The 15,498-nt window shown below is 51.5% G+C and overlaps 1 protein-coding gene and 1 long non-coding RNA gene across 2 annotated transcripts in view; both read left to right on the top strand.

Moving 5' to 3' along the window:
- The first annotated feature begins 6 nt into the window (after positions 1 to 6).
- LOC145716994 (uncharacterized) lies at positions 7 to 2,358 on the top strand. Its single transcript, XR_014139955.1, has 2 exons — positions 7 to 557; positions 773 to 2,358. It is a non-coding gene; the product is annotated as an uncharacterized LOC145716994 (long non-coding RNA).
- Positions 2,359 to 10,751: 8,393 nt separating this feature from the next.
- Positions 10,752 to 15,498, top strand: part of OLFM2 (olfactomedin 2) — a 58,416-nt gene continuing 53,669 nt past the window's right edge. The window contains exon 1 of the mRNA XM_031035891.2: positions 10,752 to 10,918. Coding sequence (XP_030891751.1) covers positions 10,853 to 10,918 — 66 coding nt within the window. The 5' untranslated portion in view covers positions 10,752 to 10,852. The remainder of the gene's footprint in view (positions 10,919 to 15,498) is intronic.

Below are 15,498 nucleotides of genomic sequence, written 5' to 3'. Positions count from 1 at the left end.
CCTGAATGAATTAATGTATTCTTTATTACAACCTTTGAGGAAGGTTCCGTTATTATCCCCATTTTGCAGGTAAGGGAACAGTAACAGAAAGGTGGAGTAAACTTGCCCAGAGTCTAGAACTAGAGACTTTGCTAAACAAAAAGCCATCTTCTCCTTTAGGGGAATTTTCCCATCGTTTTTAAAAAAATACATCTGGGCGCCTGGGTGGCTGGACAGTGAAGCGTCTGAATCTTGATTTCGGCTCAGGTCATGATCTCAGGTTCAGGAGATTGAGTCCCACATTGGGCTCTGCACTGGGTGTAGAGCCTGTTTGGGATTCTCTCTCTCCTCCCTCTGCCCCTCTCCCGCCACCGCCTTGAGTGTGTGTGTGTAAATAAATAAATAAAAATAAATAATTACATCTGGTAGTGCAGGTCCACTGGCCTCTGCTTTTGCAATTCCAGGCCCACCCTGGTGCAGGTATTTTGGAGGGGAGGAATAATTAATAGTGTAATGAGTACTCTTTAATTAGCTAAAAACTGGTTGAAGTATTAGAATCTCGGCCCTACTAAATTAAGGTAATTGAGGGCGCCTGGGTGGCTCAGTTGGTTGAGCAACTGCCTTCGGCTCAGGTCATGATCCTGGAGTCCCTGGATCGAGTCCCGCATCGGGCTTCCTGCTCGGCAGGGAGTCTGTTTCGTCCTCTGACCCTATCCCCTCTCAGGTGTTCTCTCTCTCTCATTCTCTCTCTCTCAAATAAATAAATAAATAAAATCTTAAAAAAAAAATTAAGGTAATTGACAAAGGGGTAAGGAGGGAATTCTGGGCCTCACGCTCAGCTCTGTGAATTTACCCAGCATCATCGCCAGCACCCAGGTGGCTGCTGGGAAAACCCCCAGCTGATTTGCATATTCAGCGGCCATAATTAATCACACCGCTTGCGCTCCCTGAGCAGTTACACCCTCTGTGTTCTGAACTGGGGCTGGGGCACGGCAGCCGGTGTGGAAGCCACCTCTGGCTTCACTCATGGCTGTAGGAGGAGGTGGGTGGCGAGGTGAATTTTACGCATACGCACAACACCATTGGAGATATTCACGCTCAGCGACATACACCGACCAACGGCCCAGAGAATCAGACCCTCATCTTGTCACATCCCAAACCCACAGGCAGACTCAGAGAGGCAGACCCACGTTAAACACGCCCGTTCACCTTCAGCCAGACCCAGACATGCTGACACGCACAGCAGGCCACACACACAGTTGTGCCCGGACACACACCAAAGTCGCCCTCGCACATACACACAGAGCCATGTCCATAAACCACACTCATTGCGCAGCCACACCTGAGACCCCCGTTGGCACACCCAGAACTGCTGCATCCTGGGGTCTGCTACATGCTAGGCAGACAGAGGGACACACAGCCCCACACGGACAGACATGCCACCAACAAAAACTACACTCACAGGCTCAGCTAAGCTAGTGCCGTAGATGTTTCCGAGATCCCCTTCCCCACACCACACATTCATCCATTCAGTCAATCAACAAATATTTATTAAGCACCTACTTGTGCCAGGCACTATTAATAGGGTCTGGGGATCCAGCAGGGAAACAAACAAGGATCTCTGCCCTCGTGGAGTTAACACTCAAGTGGGGCTGACAGGCGGTAAGCAAATACATATATGATGTGTCAAATGGTGTTATGACGAGAAAGAAGGCAGAGAGGAGGACAAGAAGAGGTGTTCTTTGAGACGGGGTGGTCAGGGAAGGCTGCATGGAGGAGGCATCCTTGGAGCAGAGGCTCATTCAGAAAGGGGGAAGGTGTCATGTGACTTCTCACACAGCCAGGCCCAGAGACACAGACGACAAGGTCTAGGCTCACAAAGAGGCACAGGCCATGCAAGCTTACAAGGGCCTGTCCACACGAGAGCACATGTGTGCCCTGTGTCTAGAGTGTCCCGGACACCAGAGTTTCCTTTTGAGAGGGTGGGCCTCTACCCTAAGTGGCAATGGGGATACTGGGGAGACGGGGGAAGCTGAGCAGACAGAGGACCAGATTGATCTTGAGAGGCTGTCCTGCCCCTTCCTTGATGCTGGTCTTGTCTTTATACAGGCTTTCCCCTCTCTTGGTAGATCTCCTTTTTTTTTTAAATTAAATTAAATTAAATTTAAAATTAAATTAGGGGCACCTGGGTGGCTCAGTCGTTAAGTGTCTGCCTTCGGCTCAGGTCATGATCCCGGGGTCCTGGGATCGAGCCCCACATCGGGCTCCCTGCTCGGTGTGGGAAGCCTGCTTCTCCCTCTCCCACTCCCCCTGCTTGTGTTCCCTCTCTCGCTGTGTCTCTGTCAAATAAATAAATAAATAATTAAAAAATAAATTTTATTTTATTTTATCTTATTATTTTTGTGGTAAAAAACATAATAAAAGTTATTTTTTTTCTTTTTTTAAAAAAAGATTTTACTTATTTATTTGACAGAGAGACAGCCAGAGAGGGAACACAAGCAGGGGGAGTGGGAGAGGGAGAAGCAGACCCCCACTGAGCAGGGAGCCCGATGCAGGGCTCCATCCCAGGACCCGGAGATCATGAACCGAGCCGAAGGCAGACGCCTAATGACTGAGCCACCCAGGCGCCCCATATAACAAAACTTATAATCTTAATCATTTTTAAGTGTACACTTCATTAGTGTTAAGTAAATTCACATTGCTGTACAACAGATCTCTAGAACATTTTTTAAAGATTTTATTTATTTATTTTTTTATTTGAGAGAGAGAGAGAGAATGAGTGGGGAAGGGGAAGAGGGAGAAGCAGATTCCCTGCTGAGCAGTTAGCCTGATGTGGGGCTCAATCCTAGGACTCTAGGATCATGACCTGAGCTGAAGGCAGACACTTAACCAACTGAGCCACCCAGGTGCCCCTCTAGAACTTTTTTTTTTTTTAAGATTTTATCTATTTATTTGAGAGAGAGAGAATGAGAGACAGAGAGCACGAGAGGGAAAAGGGTCAGAGGGAGAAGCAGACTCCCCGCTGAGCAGGGAGCCCGATGCGGAACTCGATCCCGGGACTCCAGGATCATGACCTGAGCTGAAGGCAGTCGTTTAACCAACTGAGCCACCCAGACGCCCTAGAACTTTTTTAAAAAAAGATTTATTTATTCATTTAGAGAGAGAGAGAGAGAGAGAGCGCAGGGGGAGGGGCAGAGAGAGAAGGAGAGAGAGAATCCCAAGCAGATTCCCCACTGAGTGAGGCTCTATCCCACAACCTTGAGCTCATGACCTGAGCAGAAATCAAGAGTCCCATGCTTAACTGACTGAGCCACCCAGGCGCCCCTCTCTAGAACTTTTTTATCTTGCAAACCTGTATCTCTGTCCTCAGTAAACAATTCCTCATTTCCCCTCCCCCAGCCCCTGGCACCCACCATCTATTTTCTGTCTCTGTGAATTCAACTATTCTAGGGACCTCATATAAGTAGAATTATACAGTATTTGTCTTTTGTGATTGGCTTATTTCACTGAGCATAATGTCCTCAAGGGTCTTCCACTTTGTAGTATGTGTCAGAGTTTCCCTTCCTTTTCAGGCTGAATGCTATTCCTACCTAGCATGTACACCACATCTTGTTTATCCATTCACCCATCAATAGACACTTGGGTTTCTTCCAAGTCTTGGCTAGTGTGAATAATGCTGCTATGAACACGAGTGTGCAAATATCTCTTGTAGACCCTGCTTTCAATTCCTTTGGACTTATACTCAGAAGTGGGATTGTTGGATCGGTAAATTTCTTTTTAAACATTTGTTTGCATGGATCTTAAGTGTTCCATTTGACGAGTTTTGACAAATGTCTACATACCCTAAACAAGATGTAGACTGTTTCCAGCACCCCAGAAAGTTCCTCGTGTCCCTTCCCACGCCCCCTCCAAGACACCACCTCTTCTTGGATACATTTCTAGTGTTACAAAGCCGATGAATGAAATATGGAAGGTGTATGGAGGCGGTGTGGTATCCTGGCTAGTGCCAAGCCATCTGGTCCAGTTTCAGCTCCTCCGCTGGGGTGAGTGTGACCTTCACTGTTGTGAGCCACAGTCTCCACAGCTGTGATGGTGGGGTGAATAATAGCACCTAAGCATCAGGTTGTGTGAGTGTTATTATAAAAAATACATATAGTGCAGGGGCACCTGGGTGGCTCAGTTGGTTAAGTGTCTGACTCTTGATTTCAGCTCAGGTCATGATCTCAGGGTCATGAGATGGAGCCCTGCCTTGAGCTCCACACTGGGCGTGGAGCCCGCTTAAGATTTTTTTCGATCCCTCTCCCTCTGCCCCCCACCCACTCGGGTGTGTGTGTGTGTGTGTGTGTGTGTGTGTGTGTGTGTGCATGCACGCACGCACATGCTCTCTCTCTCAAAAAAAAAGAAAGAAAAAACAAAAAAAAACATATAGCAAGAACTCTATAATAAACACATGCCCACCACCCCGCCTAAAAATAAAGCATCATACACACATTTGATGCCCCTGTATACATTTCTGCCATAGTTTGCCTTTCCTTTCCCCACTATGGGCAAATGAGTGTAAACTAAAAAAAAATTTTTTTAATTGCGATAAAATATACCTCACATAAAATTTACCATTTAGCCGTTTTTAAGTGTCTAGTTTGGGGCACTGAGTACATTCGCATTGTTGGGCAACCATGACCACCGTCCATCTCCAGGACTGTGTCATTTTCCCGAACTGAGACTCCATACCCATTAAACATGATTCCCGATTTCTCTCTTCCCTTGAATGTGGGAACTTCTGTCCTCAGAGTATTTCTCCATGTTTACTGAATCCAGGGGAGCTGTATCCATGGATGATGCACATACTTTGGCAAGTTCTTAAACTATCTCTAACTGGTACAATATTGAACATGTTCTTTTGCAACTTGCTTGCTAGCTCAGCCAGAGGCGTTTGCAACTTCTCTGTGCAGACACAAGTATTTCTAGTCTTGTCTTTTTAAATGCTTACCTCAGCATAGCTATCTGTTGTACTCATGAACTTTTAGGTGCTTTCCATTTTGTTCCATTCACACATCCTGGCATGTGTCTTTGCGCACATGGATAAATGTCTCTGGGGTGCATGAATACAGACGAATGGAAAGTCAGGGTTATGGGGAAGGCACATCTTCAGCTGTCCTGGGTACAATCTTCATGCTAGTTGGCCAAACTACACCATACCCCTTCCTGCTCACCACCCTTCCAAGCTTCAAGAACTCCCTATCGGGCCCCAAGTCTTTCTGTCTGGCAGCTCTGGCCTCACTTGTCACCATCCTTAAACAGGAGAGCTAACCTCCTGCACTCTGCAGCCTCAGGGCCTTTGCATCTGCTCTTCTCTCTGCCCGCTGAGCCCTTGCCAGCTCTTACGCAGCTTTTGGCTCTGACTTATCCTACCCCCAGGCTAGATCAGGGCCCTCCAAACACACTCAGAGCTCAGAGAACTCTGCCCATCTGTGCATGCCCCAAACTCTCAATTACTTGAGGGCAGAGGCTTTCTTGCTCATAGCCACAAATTCAGGGCAGCCTGGGCCTGAAGCGAGTGCGTTGTCTCTACTGTGGATGAATGGAGGACACCTGCGTCTACTTTGGGGCTTGAGCCAACGCTGCCCAGAGACCTGAACTCCAATCCTAGCTCCATCACTTCCTAGCTGTGTGACCTCAGGCAAGTGGCTTAACCTCTCTGAGCCCCTCACTTTCCTCTCCTATGAAACCCTTCCCCAGACTGCTGCAGGGGTGGAAGTGAGCCCTCGCCAGGTCTGGCTGAGGGTCGACCCTTCTTGGTAGGAGCTGCTGTGATTCTGAACCAAGTTCTGGGCCTGTAACCTTGATTAGGGCCTCGCTCCTTCCTGGCTTGGCAGGGCTGGGAGGCGATGCTGGGTCGCCTTGTCCCGCCAACTCATCCCTCAATTCCCAGGCCAATAATGGGAACCACATGTGCTGGATGCAGGCCCACCCGCCCTCCTTCTCCCCCCCACTTCCTCCAGAGAGGCCTCCTTAGTCATTCTGTCCACCTCCCCCTTCCCACAACCTCATTCCCACGCTGCCCTGGCCTGGGCTTTGCGTGTCAGAGGGTGTCTGTGGGTCCCTGTGGGTCTCTGTGTGTGTGAGAACTAAGTACCTCGTACCGTGCATCTGTGTGTGTGACCGGGTCTGATTCACAGGTCTCTGGGTGTTTCTTGTACAAACTGTGTTTTTCTTTCATGTGCTTGGAACTGCCTGCCTCTCGTGTGTGACTGTCCTGTAGGCTGGTGTATGTGTTCCCGTATGAACTATGTGCTGTTTTACAGATGGCCACACGGAACGCCATGTTTGCGTTGTGTTTGTCTTTATGCTGTGCTGATACGTGAACTATGTGTCCACACTGGGGATCTGCGTGTGTGAGCCGTGTGCCCGGATTGTGGGTTTTGTGCATTTTTTTGTGTCGGGGGGGGGTCTGTGTGTGTTGGGCCCACTGTATTCATGACTGCCAGGTCTTGGGTAATTATGACCCGTTCGCCTCTGAGGTTCTTCCACCATCTGACCGTGGGTATGTGTTTCTGTGTGCCCTCGGGCCTTGGATGTGTGTATCGGGCTGTGTGTTGCATGTGCTTTTGTGTGCTGGTTCTGAATAACATCATTCTGTCCCGGTGTGATGTTATGCCTGGACCATGTATCCTGGTATGGTGTCCCTGGGTGACTGTGTGTCCATGGTGTGTGTGTGAAGCCCAGAAGGGAAGGAGTCCCAGGGGTGGCTGCAGTTCCACAGTGACAAATGGCCCAGAGGGGGCGCCTGGGTGGCTCAGTTGGTTTAGGCATCTGCCTTCGGCTCAGGTCATGATCCCAGGATCCTGGGATCGAGCCCCGCATCGGGCTCCTTGCTTAGTGGGGAGCCTGCTTCTCCCTCTCCCTCAACCTGCCATTCCCCCTGCTTTTGCTCTCTCTCTCTCTCAAATAAATACATAAAAAACAAAACAAAACAAAACAAAAAAACAAACAAACAAGAAATGGCCCAGAGAAGGAAAGAATGGGGCTGAACAATGGAGACAGTCTGCGGGGAGCCCCCAGGGTTTAGTGCTGAGCTCGGGAACCTCTTCTGGGACATGGAAGGAGGACTGAGCTCCATTTTGTGTGAGCACTTGGAAGTGCGGGGTTGGGAGCCGAGGACCTGGAGCGAACTGGAATGATCCCTGTGGAGATGCATGGGCTTGGGAGGCTCAGCTCACCTGGGTGGGGCTGAGTCTTCTCAATGCCATGTGGACACCGTGGGATCTGGCCCGGGTATTCCCCTGCAACCACAGCGTAAAAAGCCTCATGTCTGGATTCAGACATGAGCCAAATTATGGTCTTAGCTCTGCTGTGCATCCTCTCTGTGGCCTTCAGCCAGTGTCTTAAGCTCTCCGAACCTCAATTTCTCCATCTGAAAAATGGGACAAAGGCAGATGAGGTCAGTGCCTTGGCCACATCCCCTTGGTCCTGACACATTCCTGTGCACACTTCTTCCTGCCCCAGGGCTGTCTCAGTTCACACACTGGCCAGGCCAGGAATGTTGAAGAGCGGGCACCCCTGGGAACAGCCCTCCCCCAGCGACATGCAGGACCTGGAGAACAAACACCCACCTCTCTCCCCTCAGGCGAGACAGCTGTGAGGAGCAGGTTCTATGCTCTCTCGCCAGGGTCCCTGGCAGGACTGACCCTCATTTGTCTATGTGGATTTAACGAGAAAGGAAAGATGCAAAACAAATAACCCAGCATAATGCTTTGGAGACAAGAAATGGAGAAAGACAGAATCCTGATGATGTAACAGGACCCCTGGATCCAGCCATGAGTGAAGTCAGTTACCCCTGGATTTTTCTTTCAGTTATGTGAACTGATATTCTTTTTTTTTTGTTAAGACAGTTCTAGTTTCTTTTCTGCCACTTGCTACCAAAGGACCTCTGAATAATACATAGAGGGATCTGCAAGAGCAAAGGCATGTGTAGACACGCACGGCATAGATTCATTCACTCATTAGATTCCTTTTGGTCATCTCTGTGTCGGGCCCTGTGCAGAGTATGGGAAAACAAAGGCCTGGATGTGTTTTCCTCTGGCTAGACACAGGAAAGGGTCACAGGACAGTAAAGCCAAGGGCTGCCCAAGCACCAATTAGGAGAAGCCAATGGTGAGCTGGTGAGAGTTGGCAGGGACCCAATGTTCCTCTGCCCTGCTTCCAGATATTGTGGAGAGCAGACTTTGCCCAGTGCCAGCCCCTGAGTCACCTGGTCCATCAGTTTCACCGCACGAGGTCCTTGAGAAGCTGATCTCTCTTCAGCGATGGTCCACGATTCTGACCACTACACTAACCACAGAGCAAGGGAGACCTGTGCTCATCACAGCGCTGATGATGGTGCTGAGCTTGAAGCTGACAACAGCACAACCAGGACACTGAGTATGACCCCGATCACGGTGTGTGACCTGACCATAATTTTGGCCATAGCATGGCCAGGTCACTGTCCAAAACAAGGTCAGAATAATGACTACAGCATGACAGGACAGTGATTGTGACTCTGAGCACATTACAGCCAGGAAACTGACCATCACACTGACCGCAATACAACCAGGAATGACCCGGGGATGACGGACCACTCTGCTGACCCCAGTAGAACCAGGATCCTGATGGCAGCACAGATCCCAGGTCCATAGGACACTGACCACAGCATCACTGGGACACAGATTGCTACTGACCACGGCTGTGGTCATGACCACAGCGTAGAATGTATTGGCCAGGGTCCAGTCAGGAAAACATAGCTCACACAGGGTGGTTCCATAGCAAAGTTTCATATGGGGATTTGGCCCCAGAGATGTTAGTTAAACTTTAAGAATAAATGGGAGGTGAATTGACTCTAGAGTGAGTAGCCAACCACCATCTTCCCAAGAGCTGATGTAGCTGAAGGAAGAAGTTACCAGAGTCCAGAGCCTCCTACCACCTGGCAGGAGCTGAACCACAGTGGGGACTCCCATCCCAGGGGGGCTGAGACCACAGAGGAGACACAACTGTCCCTGCCAGAGATGCCCAAGGTAGAGAGAGAGGGAGAAACACTCTGGCTTCTCCCCACCCCAACCTCTCCTCAGGCCTCCCATTGGCTGAGTCTAGCCAGATGCAAGGGAGCCTGGGAAATGTAGTTTTCAGGGGCCCCACCCCTGAAACAGAGCAGAGCTGGAGAAGGATGGGAAATGGACCTAAGGGCACATTGACCAATGTCAACCACATAACACAGGCCATGCTTGACCATGACAATGACCATCTCAGAGTGCAGAGGGTATTGTTCATGGTCCTGAAACAGCTTAATAAGGGAACCACGCTGTGATAAACTGACATGATGAGAGGTGGCAGGGACCCCCTGCTCTCAGTGTTGACCACAGCCCACACTTGGTCAAAAGCTTCTGGTTCATACCAACCAACATAACAACCCTTCTTACTCTACACCTACTGCAGGCTGGGTCAGAGGAGTCAGCAAAGGAACATCCTCCATTTGGGGAGAGGAGGTAGAGGGATGGATGAGATGCCTTCCCTAGTTCAGATTCTGTTCTGTGTCCCACATCCCATGGCAAGTCTTCTCAGCTCCACGCCTCACTGGTAATGCTCTCCACGCCTCACTGGACTGAGTGCTGGTTGGGTGCTCTATTTGCTCAAGAGTCACAGCTGTCTCCCCAAGGACCTCCATGAGGAAACAGGTCTCCTGAGAGAGGGAAAGCTCTTTGCCTCAAGTTGCATGGCCAAGAAGTGACAGAACCAGGGTCAAACCCAGTTCTATTGGACAACAAGCTCTTTTCTTGCTTGGACAAAACCCTCCATACCCTGTTATCTGCCTGGCATACAGTAGGGTCAGGAAAATGCCAGCCCTCCCCCCACCCCCCTCCCGATATGTTTTGGCTGATTCCTCTGTAACCCTGACCTCAAAAAGCCACTGAGGGCTTATGGGCAGGGAAGGCCACTGCGGAGAGGAGGGGGAAGCAGAGAGAGGCTGGAGGCAGAACAAGGACGCCCTTCATATGCAGATGGATTCTCGTTGGAGGCCTTGTTAAATATTTTGATCCTCTCGGGATCTGGTCTCCCGTCTTGGGTCGTTGAAACGGGAGTGAGAAACTGTCTCGGGTGTGGCGGGGGAGGGCGGACTTTGAGGAAGAGGGGCCTGGAGAGTGGGGTGGGAGAGGGCGAGAGAAGACAAGGTATCCCCTTTGGGGGCCAGGCCCACCCAGCTGGCCGTCCGCCTCGGTCACTGGTCTCTCGCTCCTTGTTCCATCTCTGTCCCACCCCCTTGTCCCGGCAGTGACCCCCTTCCCTCAACGTCCCATTTCATAAGCTCTGCCTCAGTTTCTCTGTTGATTCTTGAGTTCTTTTAGGAGGGGGCCTCTCAATTTCTCTTCTTCGTTACCAGGTGTTCCTCCTACTCCCCCCTGCCCCTTGACCCCCATCCCAACCCCATTTTCAACGTGAGAAAGGTCCTGGGAGGGTGAAATTCACCAACACGTGACGGAACCCCTCCCCCATCTCCGTGACCCGCCCCCACCCCCATAGGGCCTAGGGGACTGCCGGGCCTCGTCCCCAGCTCGCCTCCCCAGTGCCAGCACCTCCCCCTTCCCCGCCCCCAGACCCAAGCCGGCTCTGCGCCCGCAGACGAGCTGGGGGCGGGGCGGGGCGGGGGGCGGAGCCCGCAACAAAGACTGGGAGCGCGCGACGGGGGCGGGGCTGGGGCGGAATCCCAGCCGCCGGCGAGGCGGGGGAGGCGGCGGCGAGGGTCGCCCCAGCCGGGCGGGCGGGGTCGCGCAAGGTGGCGGTCCCCGCGTCCAGGCGCCGCTAGGGCGGGCGGGGGGACGGGACGCCGGGCCGGGGGCGCGTCATGTGGCCGCTCACGGTCCCGCCGCCGCTGCCGCTGCTGCTGCTGTGTTCAGGCCTCGCCGGACAGGTAGGGGCCCGGCGGGCAGGTGCAGGCGCAAGGGGCTCCAGGAGGGGAGAGGGTCTTAGAGGGTCCCGACAGAAACGCCATTTGGGGCTCCATAAGACCCCCGGAGCCGAGAGGGGCGGGGGTCGCAGCGGGGGAGGGGCTGGGATGTCCACCCTGGCTGGGGAAAGGAAAAGGGGGCTTCACATCCAGCCCCGAGCTGAGATGGTTTGGGGGACAGTCTGACCCCAGCTTCGGGGTTCTCAACCTCTCGGTGACCCGGAGCCCACACCCGCCATCTCACTGAAGCTGAGTGGGGTTGCGGGGGCAACTTCAGGGGGCCTTGGGGTGTTGCTGACCCTTCATTCCCCCCATTATGGCAGGAGGTGCCCAAATTTTGCAGCCCCCCCCGCTCCTCACCTGCACCCCCAGTGTGGGGAAGGGGGCGGGACTCACGTGTGAGTGACTGATGGGGACGTGTGTGAGGTGCTGGAGAGGGGTGCTGGGTAAATGTGTGTGTGTCACGGCCGGGTGTGACTGAGAGTTTGTGTGTCTGGCTGTGCATGAGTTGGGGTGTGATGGGAGAGGGTGTTTGTACGTGAGGGAGAGAGTCTGTGTGTGACAGTGGGAGGCTGTGGCTGGAGGGTTGATGTGACTGCGAGGCTTGTGAGACTGCCCCCTGGAGTTGTGTGTCTGTGTGACCAGTGGTGTGACAGCGAGTGAGGATTGTGTTAATCCTGGAGGTATTTGGGCAACTGAAGCCGTGTGTAAAGGTCCGTGTATAAAGATCTCTGTGTGTCCCCACGATTCTGTTCATCTGCCTGGGTGTTGTACAAAATGTGTGTGACCAGGTGTGTGGCTGTGTGAGAATTTGGGGTGACCGTGTGCTATTCTGTGCCTTTGAGTAAATCACCCTAAAAGGGAGGGTGAAGAGCAGAAGCTGTGTGTGCAAACGTGTACATCCATGCATCTGTGTGTGTGTGTATGTGTGGTTTGGTGCCTTGTGCACCCCATTCATGCTTTCACAGAAGAAAGTCGTCCTCCTCATAGTACCCCCATCTCTTGGGCAGGCTTGGGGGGCCTTGAAAAATGGGGGTGGAGTGTCCCAGTTTTCTTCAGCTGTTGGGAAACCTCTTTCCTCCTCCATCTTGGAGGTGGGAGGCCCCTCAAGTTCTCAGATCTGTAGGAGCTTAGAGGGAAGCTGGAATCTAAAATAATAATTATAATACAGCTAACATTTACTAAGTGCTTATTATGTGCTGGGCACTGTTTCGAGCACCCAACATGAAAGAAGCATTTAACCCCCCTGGCACCTACTAGTGGGCGTTATTGTTACCTTCATTTTGCAGACGAAGAAAGGGAGGCACAGAAAAGTTAAGTCACTTGTCAAGCTGAGACAGCTCAGGAGTGGCAGAGCTAGGATTGAACAAAGGCAGTCCAGTGCCTGAGCCCACACATTTACCTTCTTGTTAAATCATCCACTCCATGGGTGTGGACAGTGTCTGTGTAGACACTCGAAGAGTTTTTTAGGTAGAAGCTCAGAGGAAAAACAGTCCTGGCACCTTCTCTTTCCTGGTTAAGAGAAGAAAGGAATCAGACCCTTATGCCCACCCCAGGGGGCGATGGGAGGGCTGGAGGTCAGATTCTCAATAGGATCTCCGAGGCCATAGGGAGAGGTCATGGGGTCCCATCCCTCATTTCTTGGTTTCCCATCTCAGGACCCACATCCTGGCTGGGATGGGAAGTGTGATCGGTGCCTGGCATCAGGCCGCGCACAGTAGATGCTCAATTGAGATGTCAGCCAGAGAGAAGTAAAGAGAGACCAAAAGAGGCAGAAGGTTGAGAGAACGCTGGCAAAAAATGAACCAGGAGTGAAGGTGAATTTGGTTTCCAAGAAGGACCCTTGGGAATCACCACCTCCGGATTCTCCTCCCCCCCTGCTAGCCTCTGGGAAAGTCTAGATTTCTTGACCTGTTGCCAAGATTGGCTAGTGGTGCAGGAGAGTGCAGTGAAAGGTGCTGTTGGGGGGTGAGTTTACGGACCCCCTGGACGCGGAGGGAGTTGCTTGGGGGCGGGGCCAAGCTGGACTGCTTGGGGGCGGGACTAAACTGGGTTGGGAAGGCGGGGCTAAGGGTGGATGGGGCGGGGCTAAACTGGGGTAATCTGTTGGGGCTGGTGGGGTCCTGCAACTAGCTGCAGTGCCCCCAGGCGGCCACCGTGGGCACTACAGCGTCATAAACTGGTCTCAGCCGCTAGCCGTCCACCCAGCCTGGCGCCCCAGAGAAGGAAAGGCTCTGAAGAGTGAATGCTCTTTTCCCTGTCTACCCCCCATCTCTTCCCTAGAGCCCTCTTCTCAGTCCCTGTGATGGGTCCTGGGCTCCACCAGGGGTCCTTGCTAGAAATCCTTCATTTGTCCATTCGATCAACAGATGCAATTAAGCACTGGGGAGACAGCCATGAATCAAGTTATCAAATCCCTGCCCTCCTAGAGCTGATCTTCTGGCGCGAGAGACAGGCAAGAACTGAATAAATATGTAATACAGTGTCAACAACAAAATGAATATATAATACAATGCAAGTGGCGTGAAGAATAAAAAACGGGATTAAAGAGGGATAGTGGTGGTGTGGGCGGCCATTTTAATGGTTGTGGTCAGAGATGTCTCTAAGGAGGTGGTATTTGAGGTGACCCCTGAAGGAGGTCAGAGAAGATGCCTTCTGAGGATCCAGGGGAAGAGCATTCAAGGCAGAGGGAATAGCAAGTGCAAAGGCCCTGAGGTGAGAACATCTTGGTATGTTTGAGGAGTGACAAGGAGACTGGTGTGTCTGGAGAGGAGTGAGGGGAGGGGAGGTTGCTGGGAGATGAGGCCAGGGAAGACAGGAGGGGCCAGACCAAGTGAGAATGTGTGGGCTATAGACAGGAGTTTGGATTTGACTCTGAGAACAGGGAGTAGCACCTGTCAGAGGAGTCATCCATGTGTTCATCCATCCAGGGTCTGTGTCAGATCTTCTGGGTCTGGCCTGTGAATGCCTTGGAGACTACCAGATAGCTTTCCCGGTGGGAAAGATGCCCACTTTCTGACTACTGGGAAGTCCTCCCTAAGATCTAGCTGTAGATCTGGACCGGCCACTCTCTGGATTTGAAGTCGTCTCTTCCCTGGGGTCCCCACAGGATGGGAGGGGAGGAGTAGTTCAATTTGTACTGCATACCCCAGGGCCTTTGCACTTGCCATTCCCTCTGCCTGGGACACTGTTCCTTCCTTCTACTTCAATGCCACCTCCTCCAAGAGACCCACCCTGACCAACCATCTAAAATGACCTCCCTGTGGCCACTCTCTGAGCTCTTACTCTTGTTATTTTTCTTCATAGCCTGTCACTCCTTCTCCACGATTTGTTTATTCATTTGTTGTCTGTCTCCCCCTAGAGTGGCAGCTCATCAGGGTCCAGTGGACTTTGTTGTATCTCTGGTGCCTGCAACAGAGCCAGGCACCCAGTAGGAGCTCAACAAGCATCTGTTAAAATGAAAACTTTAATGAATGGATGAATCTCCCTCCTCCTCCCACAGAGTCTCTTTCTTTCTCAAACAGCAGGACTCTTGTACCAAAGGAGGGGTGAAGGAACAGCTGTCCCCTCGGGCCATCCCCTACCCATTTCAAGTCAACCTCCGCTCTTGGATCGGAGGCATCAGGAAAACCCATCTTCCTCATCTGTGCCTCAATTCCATTATAGGGCACCACTATTTGGGGTTAACATCCTGTTCTCCTGGGCTCCTTTAGAAAATGTAAATGTCCCAGGTGGAGGGAAGTAAAAGGAAGTCTTGAGGATACTCAGATAAGTGAATTGGACATTTTCTTCCTAGGGAAGGGGGGGGTGGTGGGTAAACCCGGCCTCAAGATGAAAGAGCTGGGGTGACACCTAGTGGTAAGATGAGGTTTGTGCAGAGATTGCATGTGTCCGCATGGCTCTGCTGAAGGTGTGCAGGCAGAAAGTGTCAATGCCTTGGGCCAGGATGGGGCAACTGAGGCATTAGCCTCAGATGCAAAATTGAAGGGATGCTCCCCCAAAAAAGTCAGAAACCAAGATAAATAATATTTTAACAAAATCAAAATTAATGCAAAAAAAAATTGGTGATACAAAATATCAAAACTTTAAATAAACACCAGAACTCATTCTGCACTTGAGTGACTCATGTCACTTGCCTCGTGACCCCTGGCCCTACAAGAATTCATCTGTAGTGTCCATGGGGCTGTATGTTTCAGAACCACGTACTTGGCATTGACCGAGCTGGGCACAGGGACATGTGTGTGCCATAATCACATCCTGTGGGTATGTGTCCACAGTGACTCTTTTCATGTGGGTTGACCACGTGCATGTGGATGGGTTTCTCATGAGCCTGGCAACTGGTGTGGGCAATGGCTTTTGTCCCCAGAACTCAGCGTCAGTGCCCGGGAAGCGATAACTTGCTGTTTTCACTTATTCTTTTTTTTTTTTTTTAAGATTTTATTTATTTGCACACGAGAGAATGAGAGACAGAGAGCATGAGTGGGAGGAGGGTCAGAGGGAGAACCAGACTCCCTGCTGAGCAGGGAGCCCGATGCGGGACTCGA

The sequence above is a fragment of the Leptonychotes weddellii genome, chromosome 1, assembly GCF_054177405.1.
Source record: "Leptonychotes weddellii isolate Sample4059 chromosome 1, ASM5417740v2, whole genome shotgun sequence".
Taxonomy (NCBI): Eukaryota; Metazoa; Chordata; class Mammalia; order Carnivora; family Phocidae; genus Leptonychotes; species Leptonychotes weddellii.
The sequence above is the reverse complement of the archived record's forward strand: the minus strand, read 5'-3'. Positions and strand labels throughout refer to the sequence as shown.